The sequence below is a fragment of the Poecilia reticulata genome, linkage group LG19, assembly GCF_000633615.1.
Source record: "Poecilia reticulata strain Guanapo linkage group LG19, Guppy_female_1.0+MT, whole genome shotgun sequence".
Classification (NCBI taxonomy): Eukaryota; Metazoa; Chordata; class Actinopteri; order Cyprinodontiformes; family Poeciliidae; genus Poecilia; species Poecilia reticulata.
The window spans coordinates 18,432,034-18,447,981 of NC_024349.1; the positions used below are offsets into that span (position 1 = coordinate 18,432,034).

At 37.7% G+C, this 15,948-nt stretch overlaps 2 protein-coding genes across 4 annotated transcripts; both read left to right on the forward strand.

Annotated features, from left to right (window-relative positions):
• The first annotated feature begins 577 nt into the window (after positions 1-577).
• On the forward strand, positions 578-5,706 carry LOC103481789 (gastrula zinc finger protein XlCGF57.1-like). Its single transcript, XM_008437550.2, has 3 exons — positions 578-1,011; positions 1,179-1,359; positions 2,059-5,706. The coding sequence occupies exons 2-3, from the start codon at positions 1,242-1,244 to the stop codon at positions 3,543-3,545; spliced, it is 1,605 nt and encodes a 534-aa protein (XP_008435772.1). The 5' UTR covers positions 578-1,011; positions 1,179-1,241; the 3' UTR covers positions 3,546-5,706.
• Positions 5,707-6,141: 435 nt separating this feature from the next.
• Positions 6,142-11,759, forward strand: LOC103481788 (gastrula zinc finger protein XlCGF26.1-like). Of its 3 annotated transcripts, none has more exons than XM_008437549.2 (4): positions 6,142-6,597; positions 6,745-6,914; positions 7,011-7,248; positions 9,338-11,759. In XM_008437549.2, exons 3-4 carry the CDS (start codon positions 7,131-7,133, stop codon positions 11,233-11,235), a joined length of 2,016 nt encoding a protein of 671 aa, XP_008435771.1. In that variant the 5' UTR covers positions 6,142-6,597; positions 6,745-6,914; positions 7,011-7,130; the 3' UTR covers positions 11,236-11,759. The 3 variants fall into 3 exon arrangements, with proteins under 3 accessions (XP_008435771.1, XP_008435770.1, XP_017166213.1); XM_008437548.2 differs by having other exon boundaries at positions 6,745-6,875; XM_017310724.1 differs by having other exon boundaries at positions 6,142-6,875.
• The last annotated feature ends 4,189 nt before the right edge of the window (positions 11,760-15,948 follow it).

Below are 15,948 nucleotides of genomic sequence, written 5' to 3' on the forward strand. Positions count from 1 at the left end.
TATAATTCCTTTTGGGAAAGGGGAAGGGAAATCATTTATTAAGAGAAAAGAAATGGAAAAATGGCAAAAAAGGTGAAATGAAGATAAGAAAGGGAGAAGATTATACAAAGTACAGAAGTCAGTATTAATTAGAAATATTAATGAGAGAAACAAGGGAAGAAATAATAATGATCAGATTAAGAGTAGGTCATACATTTAAATGATATTTTATATTTAATAGGGAGGAAAAATAATGATAAATGTGAAGGCTGTGGAGAGAAAGAAAATGTTGAACATGTATTAATGAACTGTAGAACATGAATCTGAAAGGGAGAATTTGAAAAGAATGGTTGGAAGGACAGGTCAAGAATGGAGTCTTAAAGGAATATTAGGAAATGAAGGAAACATAATGGATATTTATAGATTAAGAAAAGAATTATTTATTTTTCTTCAAAATACAAAATTAATAAATAGAATTTAATAGATGTAAAGAAATGTTGCTACACACTCGTGTACAGTAGGTGGCGGTATGCACCTTAAAGTTGCTTGCGATCCGCCATAATAGAAGAGAAAAAGAAGAGTCAGAGCTCTACTTGTCATTCATTGGTTATCTATGAGGAAGTTACGCGGATGTAGCAATGTTAGCTTAAATGGTTTTGTTTTGAGAGAAAAACGTCGGAAATTTTGTGTAAAAAACTGGCGTAATGAGTGTCTGAGTCTCTTCTTGACAGCACGACTGTCAAGAAGTATGTTAGCATCGATCCCTTCTGGTTATATTTGTCCAAAGCTTACGGTAAATAACGTCATTGTTTTCTATTAGCAAAATTGACTGTTAGCCACAGTGGAGCTAAAGCAGTTAACAACAGAGACTTAAATAAGTGTTTTAGAGGTCGAAGCATTCAAATGTGAATGGTTTGACGCCAGAAGGCAAACCTACACTCGGAGTTTGTGACATTGTGGGGAAGCCTTGTTGTCCAGCTGAGGACAGAGACTGGGGGAAGTTACAGAGTGGATCCAGAACTTCTGACCAAGGTATCAGACTCTCTGCTCTGCAGCATCGCTTCAGCTTTGCTAGTGTTTACATTTGTTAATTCACTTTATTTGATCAGATGTGGGGTTTTTTTGTGTCTTACTCCAGTTTTAGAGAGCATTAAAACAGTTAATGAATAGCGCATGTGACTGAAACCTTGATCTTCTAGAACATGTGAAGGTTGTAAACAAGGACTGTGAGAAGGAAAAGGGGAGTCCAGAGAGGAGCGAGGATGACTGAGATGATGAAGGTTGAAGCAGATGAACCTGGAGGGTTCGGCTTGGAGCCCTCCATGCCTGCAGCATCCACATCAGAACTGGGGCAGGAGACACAAGATGGCAAAGATCTCAGTAAGTGACACACATTTGTATATCTGGATTGGAGTAAACTCTTACGGGAAGTTACAAAAAGACTGCCATTATATCTTTGGATTCTAAAAGTTCCCTGGGTCCTGACCTGTATTTCTTTAACATGACTTTTTAATCTATCCCTAGATTCTGGTGAGATTTCCTTCATCTGGAAATCTACCCAACTGTCATTAATAAGTAGCAATTGTACCACTTTTTCTCCCTCTTTATTTATTTTTTTTACCAAAAATATGACCTAATCTAGTTTCAGGAAAAGGCATAAAATAATTACAGAAACCATAAAAGTAGAAAAAATGGTAATCACATTATGCAGCCTGTTTCTGGTTCTTTTAAAAGCATATTTATTCAGTTAATCACAACATTCTGAGACAGGCTCGCTTGCATTGAACCATCTTAACAAAACGTACTGTGGTGTGGACGTAGTTTTGCAACAGATCTTCACCAAATGCAACGGGGATCATTCCTAATGCCTATTATGTATGTCATCTGCTGAAATTTAAAATTGATAAATATAATTGAAACAAAATATTTTTAAACATGCTTGCCATTATCATATTGAACAGATTATTTTTTTCTTAGATTTGAAAAATGATAGAGAATGGCTTTAATTTTTTAATGTTAATTTTGTAATCCTTAAATAACGTGTGTCAATAATTCCCCTGTGTGTTTTGTTGTTCCAAGTTCATCAGATGTTCGAAATTAAAGTGGTCCCCCATGACTGGATCCCTAGTTTGGATCAGCAGGACCCAGATCCCCACATAAAGGAAGAGGAGGAGGAACTGTGGATCAGTCAGGAGGCAGAGCAGCTTACTGTGAAGAAAGAAAATGAAGATAAACCTCAGTTATCAGAGGTACAGGTGATCAAAACTGATGACCATAGAAAGACAGAGACACCAATCAGCAGTTTGGCTGACCACATGACACAAACTAATACACAGGACTGTGGAATATCAGAACCGGACAGAAACCCTGATCCGGTGTGTTCTTCTCAACAAAGTAAAATGAAAGTTCACAAAAATGGTAAAAGATCCAAATTATGTTCCACAAGCTCAGCTAAAGTGGGAGTTGATGCAGGAGAGAGGCCATTTGATTGCAATGTTTGCGGCAAAAGGTTCAAACGCAAGTCTCACGTTAAATTGCACGTGATGACACACACTGCAAATAGAGAACATAACTGCGATATTTGTAGTAAAGGATTCAGAGAGAAGAGTTCTCTTCAGACACACATGAGACGTCACACTGGAGAGAGACCGTTCACCTGTGACCATTGTGGCAAAAAATTTCATGCAAAGAAGTTTCTTACTACTCACATGAAGGTCCATTCAGGAGAAAAACCCTTTCCCTGTGATGTCTGTGGTACAAGATTTAGGGTAAAGGAAAGTCTTAAAAATCACATGTGGATCCACACCACGGAGAAACCATTCGTTTGTAATATTTGCAGTAAAGGGTTTTCACAAAAAGAAAGTCTAAAAAGCCATTTGCGTGTTCACACAGGAGAGAAACCATTCGTTTGTTCTCTTTGTAGAAAAGGGTTTTCACGACAGCAAAGTCTAAAGAGTCACATGCATGTTCACACAAGAGAGAAACCTTTTGTTTGTAGTGTTTGCAGTAAGGGATTTTCACAAAAGGAAAGCCTAAAAACTCACATGCGTGTTCACACAGGTGAAAAACCATTTATTTGTAGCATCTGCAGTCAAGGATTTTCACTAAAAGAGAGCCTAAAGACTCACATGCGTGTTCACACAGGTGAGAAACCGTTTACTTGCGATGTCTGCAGTAAAGGATTTTCACTAAAAGAGAGTCTAAAGAGTCACATGCGCGTTCACACGGGGGAAAAACCTTTTACCTGTGGTGTTTGTAGTAAGGGATTTTCACATTCTGGGGGTCTGAAAACACACATGGCTGTTCACACCGCACAATTTAGCTGTAGTGAGTGTGGCAAATGTTTTGTAAAGGAGATACAGATGGAGCGACACATGAGGCTGCACTCTGAGGAGAGGCCATATGGTTGTGATGTCTGTAAAAACAGATTTAAACACAAGTGTCACCTTGAAAGTCACATGAAGCTCCATTCAGGGGAGAAACCAGCTGTGCTTAGTGTTTCCTGTGAAGTACTTTCTCAAGATGTTCTCCAGAAACACACAAATGTTACCGAGGTCTGCAAATAATGATTATGACGATGGTCAACAATGGTGGTCAATATCATAAAATATTTTTTTTTTTTACTTTTAAGATCAAGATCTTATTTTGATTTGCTCACATTAAAGGATTAAAGAATACAAAAACTACTTAGCACTTTAACCCTATTCTAATTAGATTGTGGCAACCTCAATAGAAATTTAAGGAGAATGAAAATTTTATATTCTATGACATGCACATAGAATATGTGCTTATTGTCCCATTTGATGGGACAATTAATCTCAGAATCCAGTTTAACTTCAGCATCAAAGTTATTATTAGTATCACTTGTAGTAGTTTTAACATTTTCCATGACATTCTCACCAGCACAATTATATTGCCTTCTGTATTGAATGATGCTGGGGGTAAATTACAGCCTGAAACATGGACACACATTTCGCTTAGCAATCAAACTTTTGATTTTTTTTTTCCGTATGAACAGAAAGGCTACTGTTTGTAGTTTAAAGTAAATTCATCCTATTCCAAGTTCAGGGCACTTTAGACCTGGACAGCTCCTTATTGTGAAGGTTTGCTGTATTGACGACATGAATAGAGACACAAACCTACATGTTGCTGCTTTAACGGACTGGTGATCAGTCATATTTCTATCTGTTGCTTTTTATGGGCTCCTTTTCTGTTCTCAGTTGTGATAAACATTTTTACTTCATTCTCTCTACTGTGTATTGTTGTGTCACCCATGTTTTGACTTGGTTGTTCTGCCGCTCCAGAGCTTTTTTCATTCTGCCAACATTACATTTTAAATGTCACATTCTTTCCCTATACAGGGTTGTAAATAGAGGTAATACAAGATAAAAATGTGTAATTTCTACTTTTTTTTTTGTTTGTTTTTATTCGTTGAAAATATCTAAAAAAAAATAAAAATCACATACTAAGGTTATCAGACAAAGTTGATATTTTTAGTAGAAGTTAAAGTATTTTTTAAGTCTTATTTCAGTTTATGCATGTTGCATTGTGGCTATTTTACTGAAAAATATAGACTATCTTGTGTGTTGCATTCTGGTTTATCTTTAGAATAGGCCTGACTGTAACCATATATTTTTCAGATGTGATATGTATAGAAACGGTAAATAAATGAATCTAGAAAAAATTACCTCCAGAATTAAAAATCTGCATATTTTAAGATGGTGACAGTAATTTCTTTGTAAGACAACATGACCACATGTAATGTCTGTAAGAAGGTGAAGTTTTGATGTGAGGAGTTGAACTGTTACTGGAAATCAAATGGGTAATTATAGCTGCCTCATTTCTGTCTTTTGTACGATGATTGTGACACACCCACCGTGTATTTTCTTGCTTATTTTATAGGTGGGAATTTACAGAGTTGGATCATTTACATTCCATTTACTAAAAAAAGCAAATATATTAGGAAATCATGAGTTGGCAACAGATTAATCCAGGATTGAGGCTGCTGTTTATGAGCAGAGTGCAGCGTATTGTTTAAAAAAAAAAACTGTGCATTTAAAGGCTCTTATTGTGAAAATTTAAAGGAGGTTTTGGTACAGCGAGCTCGGTAGAGTTTGCACATCATTTCAAAGAGTACATCAGCATGTTCATGCTGACTCTGAAGGGATGCACCGTCAGAGCGCTTTAGGTAAAAACCCTTAATTTTACTGTGTAAAAGGTTTTACACTTAGAAAGTAATAGCATAAATATTTAATTGTAAATATTTGTCTTTCAGTTTCTGTTGGAGGTTTAATAATATAGCAGCATCTATTTTTGTGTTTGAGGCCCTACTACACAATTACGATTTGTGTTGCAGAAAATATTTGCTGTACCAATTAATAGATGAGACATGCAAATATTTTCATCACATATTAGACACTAGCGTAGTGTCTAATATATTTTGTCTCCTGATCTTGAGTGGCCCAGAAGGAGAGGTATGGACGCTTAAGTGCTTGCAGGCAGCTGGCTGCAATTTGCCAAATATGGAAATAAGGTGCATGCAGAATAAAACTGCTGAGCACGGCTGTATGTTTAAAGTAAAGAAGCCATAAATGTGAAAGCCTGCACTCCGATAAAGACAAACTGTGTTTTTTGCTTTTTGGAAAACTATTTGTCTTTAATTTCCTCTAGAAATCTTGTCTGTAAAATTGGCTGGTTTGTAATAAAATCCTCACTTCATTCCAATAAGTGTGACTAGTAGAATTTTGATTTCCAGGATTAAAGGACAACTACCCCTGCAAGATCTTGAGAAAGCCACCCATGTGTTTATCTTTAGTCGAATTGATTGCTGCAGCAGCGTCCTCACAGATCTGCCTGAAAAATCAATCAGACGGCAGCAGCTGATCCAGAATGCGGCGGCTCCTTTTCTCACTAGAGCCAGGAAAATAGAGCACATCACCCCAACTCTAAAGTCCTACGCTTGCTGCCTACAGGTTGGAGAATATGCCTCAAAATTATTTTACTAATTACTGAATGGCTTAGCATCAAAATACATTAAAGACATTTTGTCATATAAACCTCAGGACTTTTGGTTCTAGTCTACTTTGCATCCCCAAAATCAGAACCTAACATGGAGAAGCAGAATTTATATTACTTTCCACTAATCTGGAACAAACTTCCAGAAACATTTTTGCATGTTTCTGGAAGAAAATTCCCTTAAATCAAGATTAAAATCTGCTTTGCCTATATTTGCCTTTAATCAGTATCAACTGGAACGTGTACTCTGCACTTTGAATTGCCCTGGGGCTGTTATACACATGAACTTATCTTGCCTTCATTGAAACATCTTTCAAAGACATATGAAACAACTCCAACTTCTATACATAAGCATAAAAGAGCTAGCAGTTACAGACATAACTGTTTCAACTATTTCTGGTTTCCATGCAAAACTCATGCGGTTCTATTTTCACACATGCGCAGAAGAGCCTTGCACTCAGCCGGACTGTCACTAGTGACCGGGAGTGTCACAACGTTAGCTTGTCTGCTAAATTCAGGCTTTACAAACCCCTTGCCGTTGGTGTTTAATAAGTGTTGTACTCTCCTCTTGACTGTCTTCGTGAGGACATGTTTCTTCGACAGGTTTGTTTTGTGCGGCTCTTATAATATACTCCCGAAACTATTTATCGGCAGTGAACGGACCGTTAGCCAACGTGGAGCTGAAGCAGCTAGCGACACAGACTTAGTTTGTGGTTCTGACGTTTAAACCTTTGAACGTTCGTGGTGTAGTGTTACAGGACGAGTCCACACTCCACGTTTTTGAGGACGCACCGGCTGTGGACACCTCCCCTAACCTTGTTGTCCACTTGAGGACAGAGAGATTTGATACAGTTGCAGTGAACCCAAAACCACTGACCAAGGTATCAGACTGTCTGCTCTCTGACTGTATCAACTGTCAGGTACAGTCAGTTGCCGTTTACTGACTGTAATCTGTTGCCGTTTACATTTTATTTTAATACACTATTTATCAAATGCTGATTTGTTTCTGATTCCAGTTTCGTGCAGCAGAAAGAAGGAAGATCCAGGTTATCTGACTGAAACCTTAACCTGCCAGGACATGTGAAGGTTGAAAAGAAGGATTGTGAAAAGGAGAATACCAAGTGGAGTGACTGAGGATGGATGAGATGATGAAGGTTGAAGCAGATGATCCTGTAGGAATCAGCTTGCAGCGCCCCGTACCTGCAGGGTCGACATCAGAACTGGAGGAGGAAACACAAGATGGCAAAGATATCGGTAAGTGACACATTTGTCTGGTTTGTAGTAAATCAACAATTATTGGGTTCTTGTGAAGTCTTGTGGCTTGTGAAGGTTAAATAAAAGTCAATAATGGGCCTTTTTTTGCACCCAGTCCACAAAAGTTGCAAAAAATGCACCGATATAGCTCTTTATTGAATTTCCACAAATCAGATAAAGGTTTCACAAATCACAATCTTGACTTAAATGATTCTGCTCTTATTATAGAACAATTTAGTCCAAATTTGAAGAGTCCAAGTCTTGTAGTTCCTGAGCTGGACCAGTTTTAACGTGATCCAGATGGAGAAATGCAGTTTGCACCATTGGAAAATAGATTTACTGTCCCTTTGATCTGTAAAACAAAACATGGCAGCTGCTGAAAATCTCATTGTTTAATTGTTGTTCAGATTTTTGGAGGGGTGTAACCGTGGAACTAACCTTGTGATCAACTGGATAGTTTTAGTTTTCCCAACCGAACCAAAAATCATTGCTCACCAGTAACCTGAACGAATTGCTTAGCAGGAAAGGAGAGTATTCAGAGAGACAGAGGCAGGGAATTATTGAGTGGTGTTGAAATGTGTGAAATGAAATGTGTGAAATGTGTGAAAGCCAAAGAACCGAGGACACTTTAATAGATTCAGTTCAGTGTCAGACCCAGTCTGTGGGAGAACTGGATGTGGGTTCTTACATTCAATGAGAGGGAACACTAAATATCATGATAAAATCGCGTCATCTATTGGATTTTATTTTATTGAGAACCTGGATTCATTTCATCAACAAATTGAATACTGTCAATAATACAATTTCACAAGCTGTGACTGAGAGAATTGGTTATAATTTAAAAACTATTGGACTTGTAAAGCAAGCCTGATTGAGCAGCTTGCCAATACAGTAGTTGTGCTCTCAGGGGACTCTTGTATGCTATAGAGCCAAAGATCACATGGGTCAGCCCTGATTGCTATCATTTGCTGGATAAGTGGAAGAGGTAAAGATAATATTTTCAATATTTTCTAGCACTGGAAGGTCGATATGTTTACAAACCACCTTGGTCCAAAGGTTGATTGTACGTCATGTGATATCATCTCCGGAACTGCAGCCTTATCACTTGGACAGCTGGATCCCTCTGGTTCAGTTCACCTTTGTTCCAAGTTACTTGATTTGTGGTTGATTGCTCTCACTGTGGTTTGATGAAAACACGTGGACTCGGAAATGGTAACTAGCTAAAAGACTAAATTATTCCATTTCAAACTTAGTCTATGTGGACCAAAGAGCTTTTATTCCTGGCCACCAAAGTTTTCTTAAAACTACGGTATGAAACTTTTATGAACAACATGTTTCTTTTACGTGTTTGTTAAAGCTATCAACACACCATGTCAGTATAACATGAGACAGATAATCTGTGAAAGAAAACTGAGCTCCTCTGCCTTCTCCTTGTGGTCAAATTGCTGCCAAAATATACCACTCCTGATCAGAAACAACTTATCAGAGCTAGGAGGAGGGTCTTAGCTGTGTCAATTATACTTGTGTACATGCTGCACACTCCTTCCCCTTTGCTCTTTGCTGTGCTACATCTAGATCCCCACACCGAAGCCCGCAATGAATGCTTAGGCTTGTTAGTATGGCCACCGATGACGGTGGAAAAACTGTTTTCTTGTAACGGTAATTTTTATCTCCATATTGAACAGCACATTTTGCACTTTTTTTATTTTCAAGATTTTGTCATTATGATTACTATTATTATTATTTGATGAGCCTGATTGTTTTGCACCTCCCTTCCTCCCACCAAGTGCCTTTTCTGGCAATTGGTGCACTATTTGTGATCTGTATGGGCAAAGCACCAGGAGTCTGTGTACTTATTAAGATTGACAAAGAAAAGCTTTTGGTCATAGAGCATCACAGTAGGCAGCTTGATTTAGTGGACACTTGAGATACAAAGAAACATGTCTGCAATTATAAATATTGAAGAGTTCTAATCGTTTCTCAAATTTCAGGAAAAGAAATGCACACTTTTAAATATGTAAAATAAGATTTCTAAAAGTAATTGTTTGTAAGCATACAATAATGTCTGTGTGTGTTTCACTGTTCCCAGTCTATCAGATGGTGGTGATTAAAGAAGAGTTTCCCTATGACTGGGGCTCCGGTTTGGACCAGCAGGATACAAACTCTAACGAGGCGGCAGTTTGCCTCTGTCAGGATGGAGAAGTGCTTACTGTGAAAATTGAAGATGAAGAGAAGCCTGACCTATCAGAACTTTGTCAATTTAAAACCAAAGACAAAAGAGACACACAATCTCAGAACAGCAGTTTATCTAAACAGATGGAAACGAACCCTGATGGAGGGGACCGTGGAGGACCAGAACCAGACAGAAATGTAGATCCGTTGTGTTTCTCTACACAAGACCAAGAAAAAGTTTGCAAACGAGGTAAAAGCTCTGAACCGTCTCTGAAACTTGGGAGTCAGAGTGGAGTTCATGCCAGAAAGAAAACATTTGATTGCAATTTTTGTGGTAAAATATTTAAACATAGGACTTCTGTTAAATTACACATGACGATTCACAGTGGAAAGTTAGAACACAGCTGTTATCTTTGTGGGAAAGGATTTAGAGAAAAGAGTTCTCTTAAAACTCACATGATGCTTCACACCGGGGAGAAACCATTTGCATGTGATGTTTGCTGTAAAAAATTTCCTACAAAGGCAAATCTGAAAACTCACATGAATGTCCATTCAGAAGAAAAACCTTTTTCATGTGATATTTGTGGTGCAATATTTAAGGTAAAGGAAAGTCTTATAAACCACATGTGGATCCACACCACAGGAAAACCGTTTGTTTGTAGTGTTTGTAGTAAGGGATTTTCACGCCAAGGAATCCTAAACAGACACATGCGCATTCACACAGTAGACAAACAGTTTATTTGTGGTGTTTGCAGTAAAGGATTTTCCCGGCAAGGGAATTTAAAGAGTCACATGAATGTTCACACAAGTGAGAAATTGTTTATTTGCAGTGTGTGCAGTAAAGGATTTTCTGAACATAGGTGCTTAAAAACTCACATGCGCGTTCACACAGGAGAGAAACCATTTATATGTGGTGTTTGTAATAAAGGATTTTCCCAACAAGGGAATCTAAAAATTCACATGCGTGTTCACACAAGTGAGAAACCATTTACGTGTAGTGTCTGCAGTCAAGAATTTTCTTTAAAAGTGAGTCTAAGAGCTCACATGTGTGTTCACACAAAAGAGAAACCATTCGTTTGTAGTATTTGTAGCAAAATATTTTCATGGAAACGGAGCCTAAAAAATCACATGCGTGTTCATACAGGTGAGAAACCGTTTATTTGTAGTGTTTGTAATAAAGGATTTTCACAGAAAGAGACCCTAAAAAGTCACATGCGTGTTCACACAGGTGAGAAACCGTTTTTTTGCGACGTTTGTAGTAAAGGATTTTCTCTAAAAGCGATCCTAAAAACTCACATGCGTGTTCACACAGGCGAGAAACCGTTTATTTGTACTGTTTGCAGCAAAGAATTTTCACAGAAGGAGACCCTAAAAAGTCACATGCGTGTTCACACAGGTGAGAAACCGTTTGTTTGTGACATTTGCAGTAAAGGATTTTCTCTAAAAGGGAATTTAAAAAGTCACATGCGTGTTCACACGGGCGAGAAACCGTTTACTTGTGAAGTTTGTTGTAAAGGATTTTTACAATCCAGAACTCTGAAAACACACATGGCTGTTCACACCGCACAGTTTAGCTGCAGTGAGTGTGGCAAAAATTTTGTAAAGGAGATACAGCTGGAGCGACACATGCGACTCCACTCTGAGGAGAGACCATTTGGTTGTGATGTCTGTAAAAACAGATTTAATTACAAGCGCTGTCTTGAAAGACACATGAAACTCCATTTAGGAGAGAAACAGTCCATGTGTGGTGTTTCCTGTGAAGCATTTTCACAACATGAAGTTCTGCAGAAACACGTCAATATTCACGAGGGCTGAAACTAACAATTATGACAACAGTCGACTAATCTTTTCAAGATTTTCTGGGTGCTCAATGATAATTTCAATTTGCAGCTTTCTGTTTTTTAATCCACAATGGTAAACATTTTGCTCCACATTCTCCCTTGTCTGTACAGCTGTGAATTTCATCTCAATGGTCATGCACTTTCACAGAAATTCAGACTTGAGTGGTGAACTTCAAAATGTTTTTTCTTAGATCTCTTGCTCCTGTTGAACATCTGAAACACTGGAGACGACTCAGTCCTGAACTTTTTTCTTTGATTACAATTTAAGGTTTCCAGTGTAATCTGTAATTTCTCAATCCTTCACTTTATTTAGGAAGATGCAAGGAAGTACATTTTAATGCTTTGTGACATATGAAAGTATGATATTAGGTCAACCATAAAAACTACAAAAAAACAAACAAACCCTAAATAAGCAGGTTCTCAGGTACTTGAAATGGGACTGATCGTTGAATTATTCAAAAAGAAGGGAATGGATCATCTTGGTTTGTTGACTTATCTGTGAAAATTCATTTTTTACATTTTTAAATAAAAAATATGATTTTCCTTAAATAAAATATAACAATTTCTTACCAGCCTCCAATTTAACAAAATCAATGTGGAAGGAGTGCATTCTCTTTATTGAGTCGTACTTTGTAGAAGAAAACGTATAGATTCACTTCTTAGAATCAAAACATTGACAATATTGGGAACTGAATGTATATATTGGTCATAGGCACTAATAGAATATATAGCAATAATTAGCAATCTTGCAAACACATTTTAATGATCAAGAAACAAACTTAAATCTACCTTAAAGCAAATTTCCAAAGGTTTTTGCCTGTGGACGAATCCTAACTCAAGACTAGGGTTATCTTTAGAAAGTAGATTCATTTAAAAAAAAAAAAATTGTAAATAGCAAAGATTTACATTTAAATGTACTTGCCACATAATTTTATCTGTCAACATGTGTTCACATGTTTCATCTGAGGATACAAATGACTAAAGAAACAGAACCTCCGAAAATGTTAACCAGTTATCAACTAGCTTTGAGTATCTATCAGACTTTGCTTTGTTTGCCCTGCTGTTTTTAATTCATGGTGTTGAATACACTTTGAAGGAAAAGTTGAGACATGGCAAAAGGACAGAATTTTGTATTTTGATGAAATGCGTCCTCCAAAGTTCTGTTTTTACCACACCTTGCCATAGAGTCTCTTTAAATCCAAATAAAACTGTACTTGGATAAATAATGGCTCATTACTTTTAAAAGTTTAGCTCCATAAAGGAGATTTGCATAATTCATTTTAGAATTTGACCTTCTGGTCCAGATGGTTAATTTTTCTGAATTTACAGACTTTGGTTAATTGGTTTTTCTCGCACATGTCCCTTGCTGTAAAGCTGCCTCAGATTTGCATTGTCTAACATTAAAGCTCAAGGTGTAGATGGCATATTACTTGGACAAGAGCCTTTTGTTGAGTGACCAAAAGACAAGTTATCGTGGAGTTTGTGGTCCACATAAATGGACAAGCATGTTGATATTAGTTTACTGCTGTTTAAGGGCTTGTTTGAAATAAAATACTTTATTCCAATATGTCTATTTTGAAGTTTTTACTTTGGTTACCCTGGTCCCGTCCTCAAACACCTCTGCCACAACCTCCGCATTCCTTCTCACTAGAGCAGTGGTTCTTAACATTTTTTTGAGGTACCGAACCCACCAGTTTCATATGCGCATTCACTGAACCTTTCTGTAGTGATAAATAAAACATAATTTTTTTCCCCCCCAAATTCAAGACATAGGGGTGACCCAACTAGAGTCTAGTGGTGACCCAACTCACCAACTAGACTCTAGTTCTAGTTCGTCAAAATATAGTCAGTGTTTTCAGCAAAGTTGAGCTGACTGTCCAGGAACGATCCAAGGTATTTAAAATTTGCCACAGTTTCAACAGGTTGGCCATTGAGAGAAACTGGAACCACTTTAAGGTCTTGTTTAGATCATTTAATTAGCTCTATATTCTTAAGAGAATGACAAATTAATAATAAAGACTTAACGGTATTCTGATTTAGTAATGTAATTGTATTGTGTTACCACCCCCACGCCACTAGAGGCAGTACCAACCCCGAAAAGATGCGACTAAGGAGCAGATTTAGAAGTACACCGAAAGTTATAGAATTTGGTAAAAACTGTGAGCTTTGCTGAAGTAATTAAAGACAAGTTCAAATCCATGCTGAGTGGAACTCCTTCAATCAGGGCTCCTCCGCAGCCCTGATTTGCTTAGCAACGTAACGTGATCCTCTGCAGCAAGTGATGGCAAAGCGGTGCGTCATCACAACTTTACACAAGTGTCTTTACCTCCGCGGCAGAGGCTGTCAGCCACTCACCTCATTTGGAAATGGGACCATTGCAATCCGGAAGTGAAGGGGGCGCTATTTCCTATATAATCCCCGTTCTCCCGTTTAAATTTTCTTTTGAAATCTGTGATATAGCTTCATCTTTAGGAAGAAGTTTCACTCTCAGCATGTACTTCAACTTCTCTTTTTTATTTACTTCAGCGCAGCTCAAAGCTTTTAACAAATTCCGTAGCTTTCTGTGTACTTCTAAATCTGGTTCTTAGTCGCATCTTTTCGGGCCTGCCACTGCCTCTAGTGGCGTGGGGGTGGTAGCACAACTAATATAATTATGTCACTAAACGAGAATACCACAAAATCTTTATTATTTACAATTAATTTCGCAATTACTGGCAACGTGAAAGATAAATTATCTTCTAAAATAACATATTTTTCTTCAGGATGTAGAGCTAATTAGGTGACATAAACAACACCTTTATACATTATAAATAATATCTATATATCCAGGGGTGAAAGTAAGGGGGTACGGCAGGGTACTGCMTACCCCTAAAAGATTTAGCGGGGGTACGCAGTACCCTCAAGAGAGGAGCGGCTGTCTGCTGTAAAGAATGAATGGATTCACTGTGCAGCTGTGAGTTCACCCACTAATCAGCCGTGACTGATTTGTTTTTCAACAACAATCTAAAACACGACTTAATCAGTTAATGAATAGCTTTTTTTCCTCATTTCATATTGTTTCTGAACTGTTCGTGCTTTGCTAGAGCAGCGGTGCAACATGTCGATTGCGGAAGGTTTTGACTCGATCTCGACATTAGATGACAAACTGAACACCGCCAGGACGCTGAGACCAGCACGTCCTCTGACTCCTTATCAAAACGTTCGTAACTTTATTAAAGAACAATAACAAAAAAAATCTACAAAACGTGTTCAAATTAATGACCCAACAACAACAATAATCTCAGTGATTATTGTTTCTACAAGGTGTTGCTCAATTCTGTGCGCTTTGGTTCCATTATCAAAATAACGAGCAGAGCAGGAGTTTAAAATTAATTAATCAATGTGTTCATGAGAGGCTTATTAATGATCGCAAAATAAATAAAGCCTGAAAACCTGATATCGTAACGGACTGAATGTTATGTTTTTAACGTAATCTCTGGTTGGCTTGTGGAGCGCAGGAGGTTGCCATAGCAACGGGTGTGCTTAAATGACAGACAGAGACGGAGAGTAAAAAGGTGCGAGTGGTTTAGAGTTGATCATCTGTTCGGGTTATCTTTGCTTACCTTTGCTTACCTTTGCCTTGGCTCATCACAGCCGTTGTAGTTTCTGAACGTTCAATAAACGACAAACTTGGACTAATTACCTCGTTCTTTGTGAGTATACATCATTTACAACAAACACCAAACACTGTAAATATATTTCATTAAGTATTTAACAAACAAATGGCTTCTACCACGATAATTATGTGAAATTAAATTAATTGTCTAATATAAAAAAATAGTTTGGTGCTTTGAGCTCAGAGTCTGAGAGGCTTTTCCTTTATATCAAACTTTTTTTTGCCTCTTATTTAGTGGAAATATTGATGTTGATGATACTTTCTCCAAAATAATAACCTTTCAACCTTTATAGCTCCACTGTTGAAAATGAGGCTCCAACATTCACAAATAACATTGAAATAAAACCCAGTCCAACATCTGGTTTGAGGTGATCCCTCTGGAACCTGTTGGAGGAAAAATATCCCAACTTCAGAAGATGAGTTTTTAACCTAACAAAGCTCTGCGGTACTTCCTGTCAGTATGAGAGTCAGGGTGAGGAGGCATCATGTTAGGAAGAGAAGTGGAAGTTGCAGGATCTTCAGAACAAACAGGTCATGATGCTGGGCTACTGATTATCCCTCTGTCATGGACACAGGGTCAACATAACCAGTTTAAAAGATAAAATGAACGGTTATATGCCAGACATGGAAAACTGGGATGCACTCCATGCCATGATGTTCAGAATTTAGGTCTCATGGCATCTCATCTAACCGCTTGCGCCCCACAAACCCAGCAGAGATTAGTTAAAAACACAAAAGATTCAGTCCGTTAAGATATTAGGTTTTCAGGCTTCATATTTACTGCTCTGCTCATCAGGATCTTTGAGTCTCTATATTTTTGTAATGGTACCGAAATGCACAGAAATGCACACACCTTGTTTAAACAATAATTACTGTGATTATTAATTTTGTTGGGCCATTAATTTGAACAAGTTTTGTTAATAACATGTATTGGATCAGAGGACATGCTGGTCTCAACATCCTGGAGGCGTTCAGTTTGTCACCTACTGCCGAGATCAACTCAAAACATTCCGCGATCGTAATTGAGCCCTA

Bases quoted from the DNA above. Each gene is read 5' to 3' on its own strand.
- LOC103481789 (XM_008437550.2), top strand. From the start codon at position 1,242: ATGACTGAGATGATGAAGGTTGAAGCAGATGAACCTGGAGGGTTCGGC. The intron at 1,360-2,058 runs GTAAGTGACACA...TGTTGTTCCAAG, and splicing joins ACAAGATGGCAAAGATCTCA to TTCATCAGATGTTCGAAATT.
- LOC103481788 (XM_017310724.1), top strand. From the start codon at position 7,131: ATGGATGAGATGATGAAGGTTGAAGCAGATGATCCTGTAGGAATCAGC. The intron at 7,249-9,337 runs GTAAGTGACACA...CACTGTTCCCAG, and splicing joins ACAAGATGGCAAAGATATCG to TCTATCAGATGGTGGTGATT.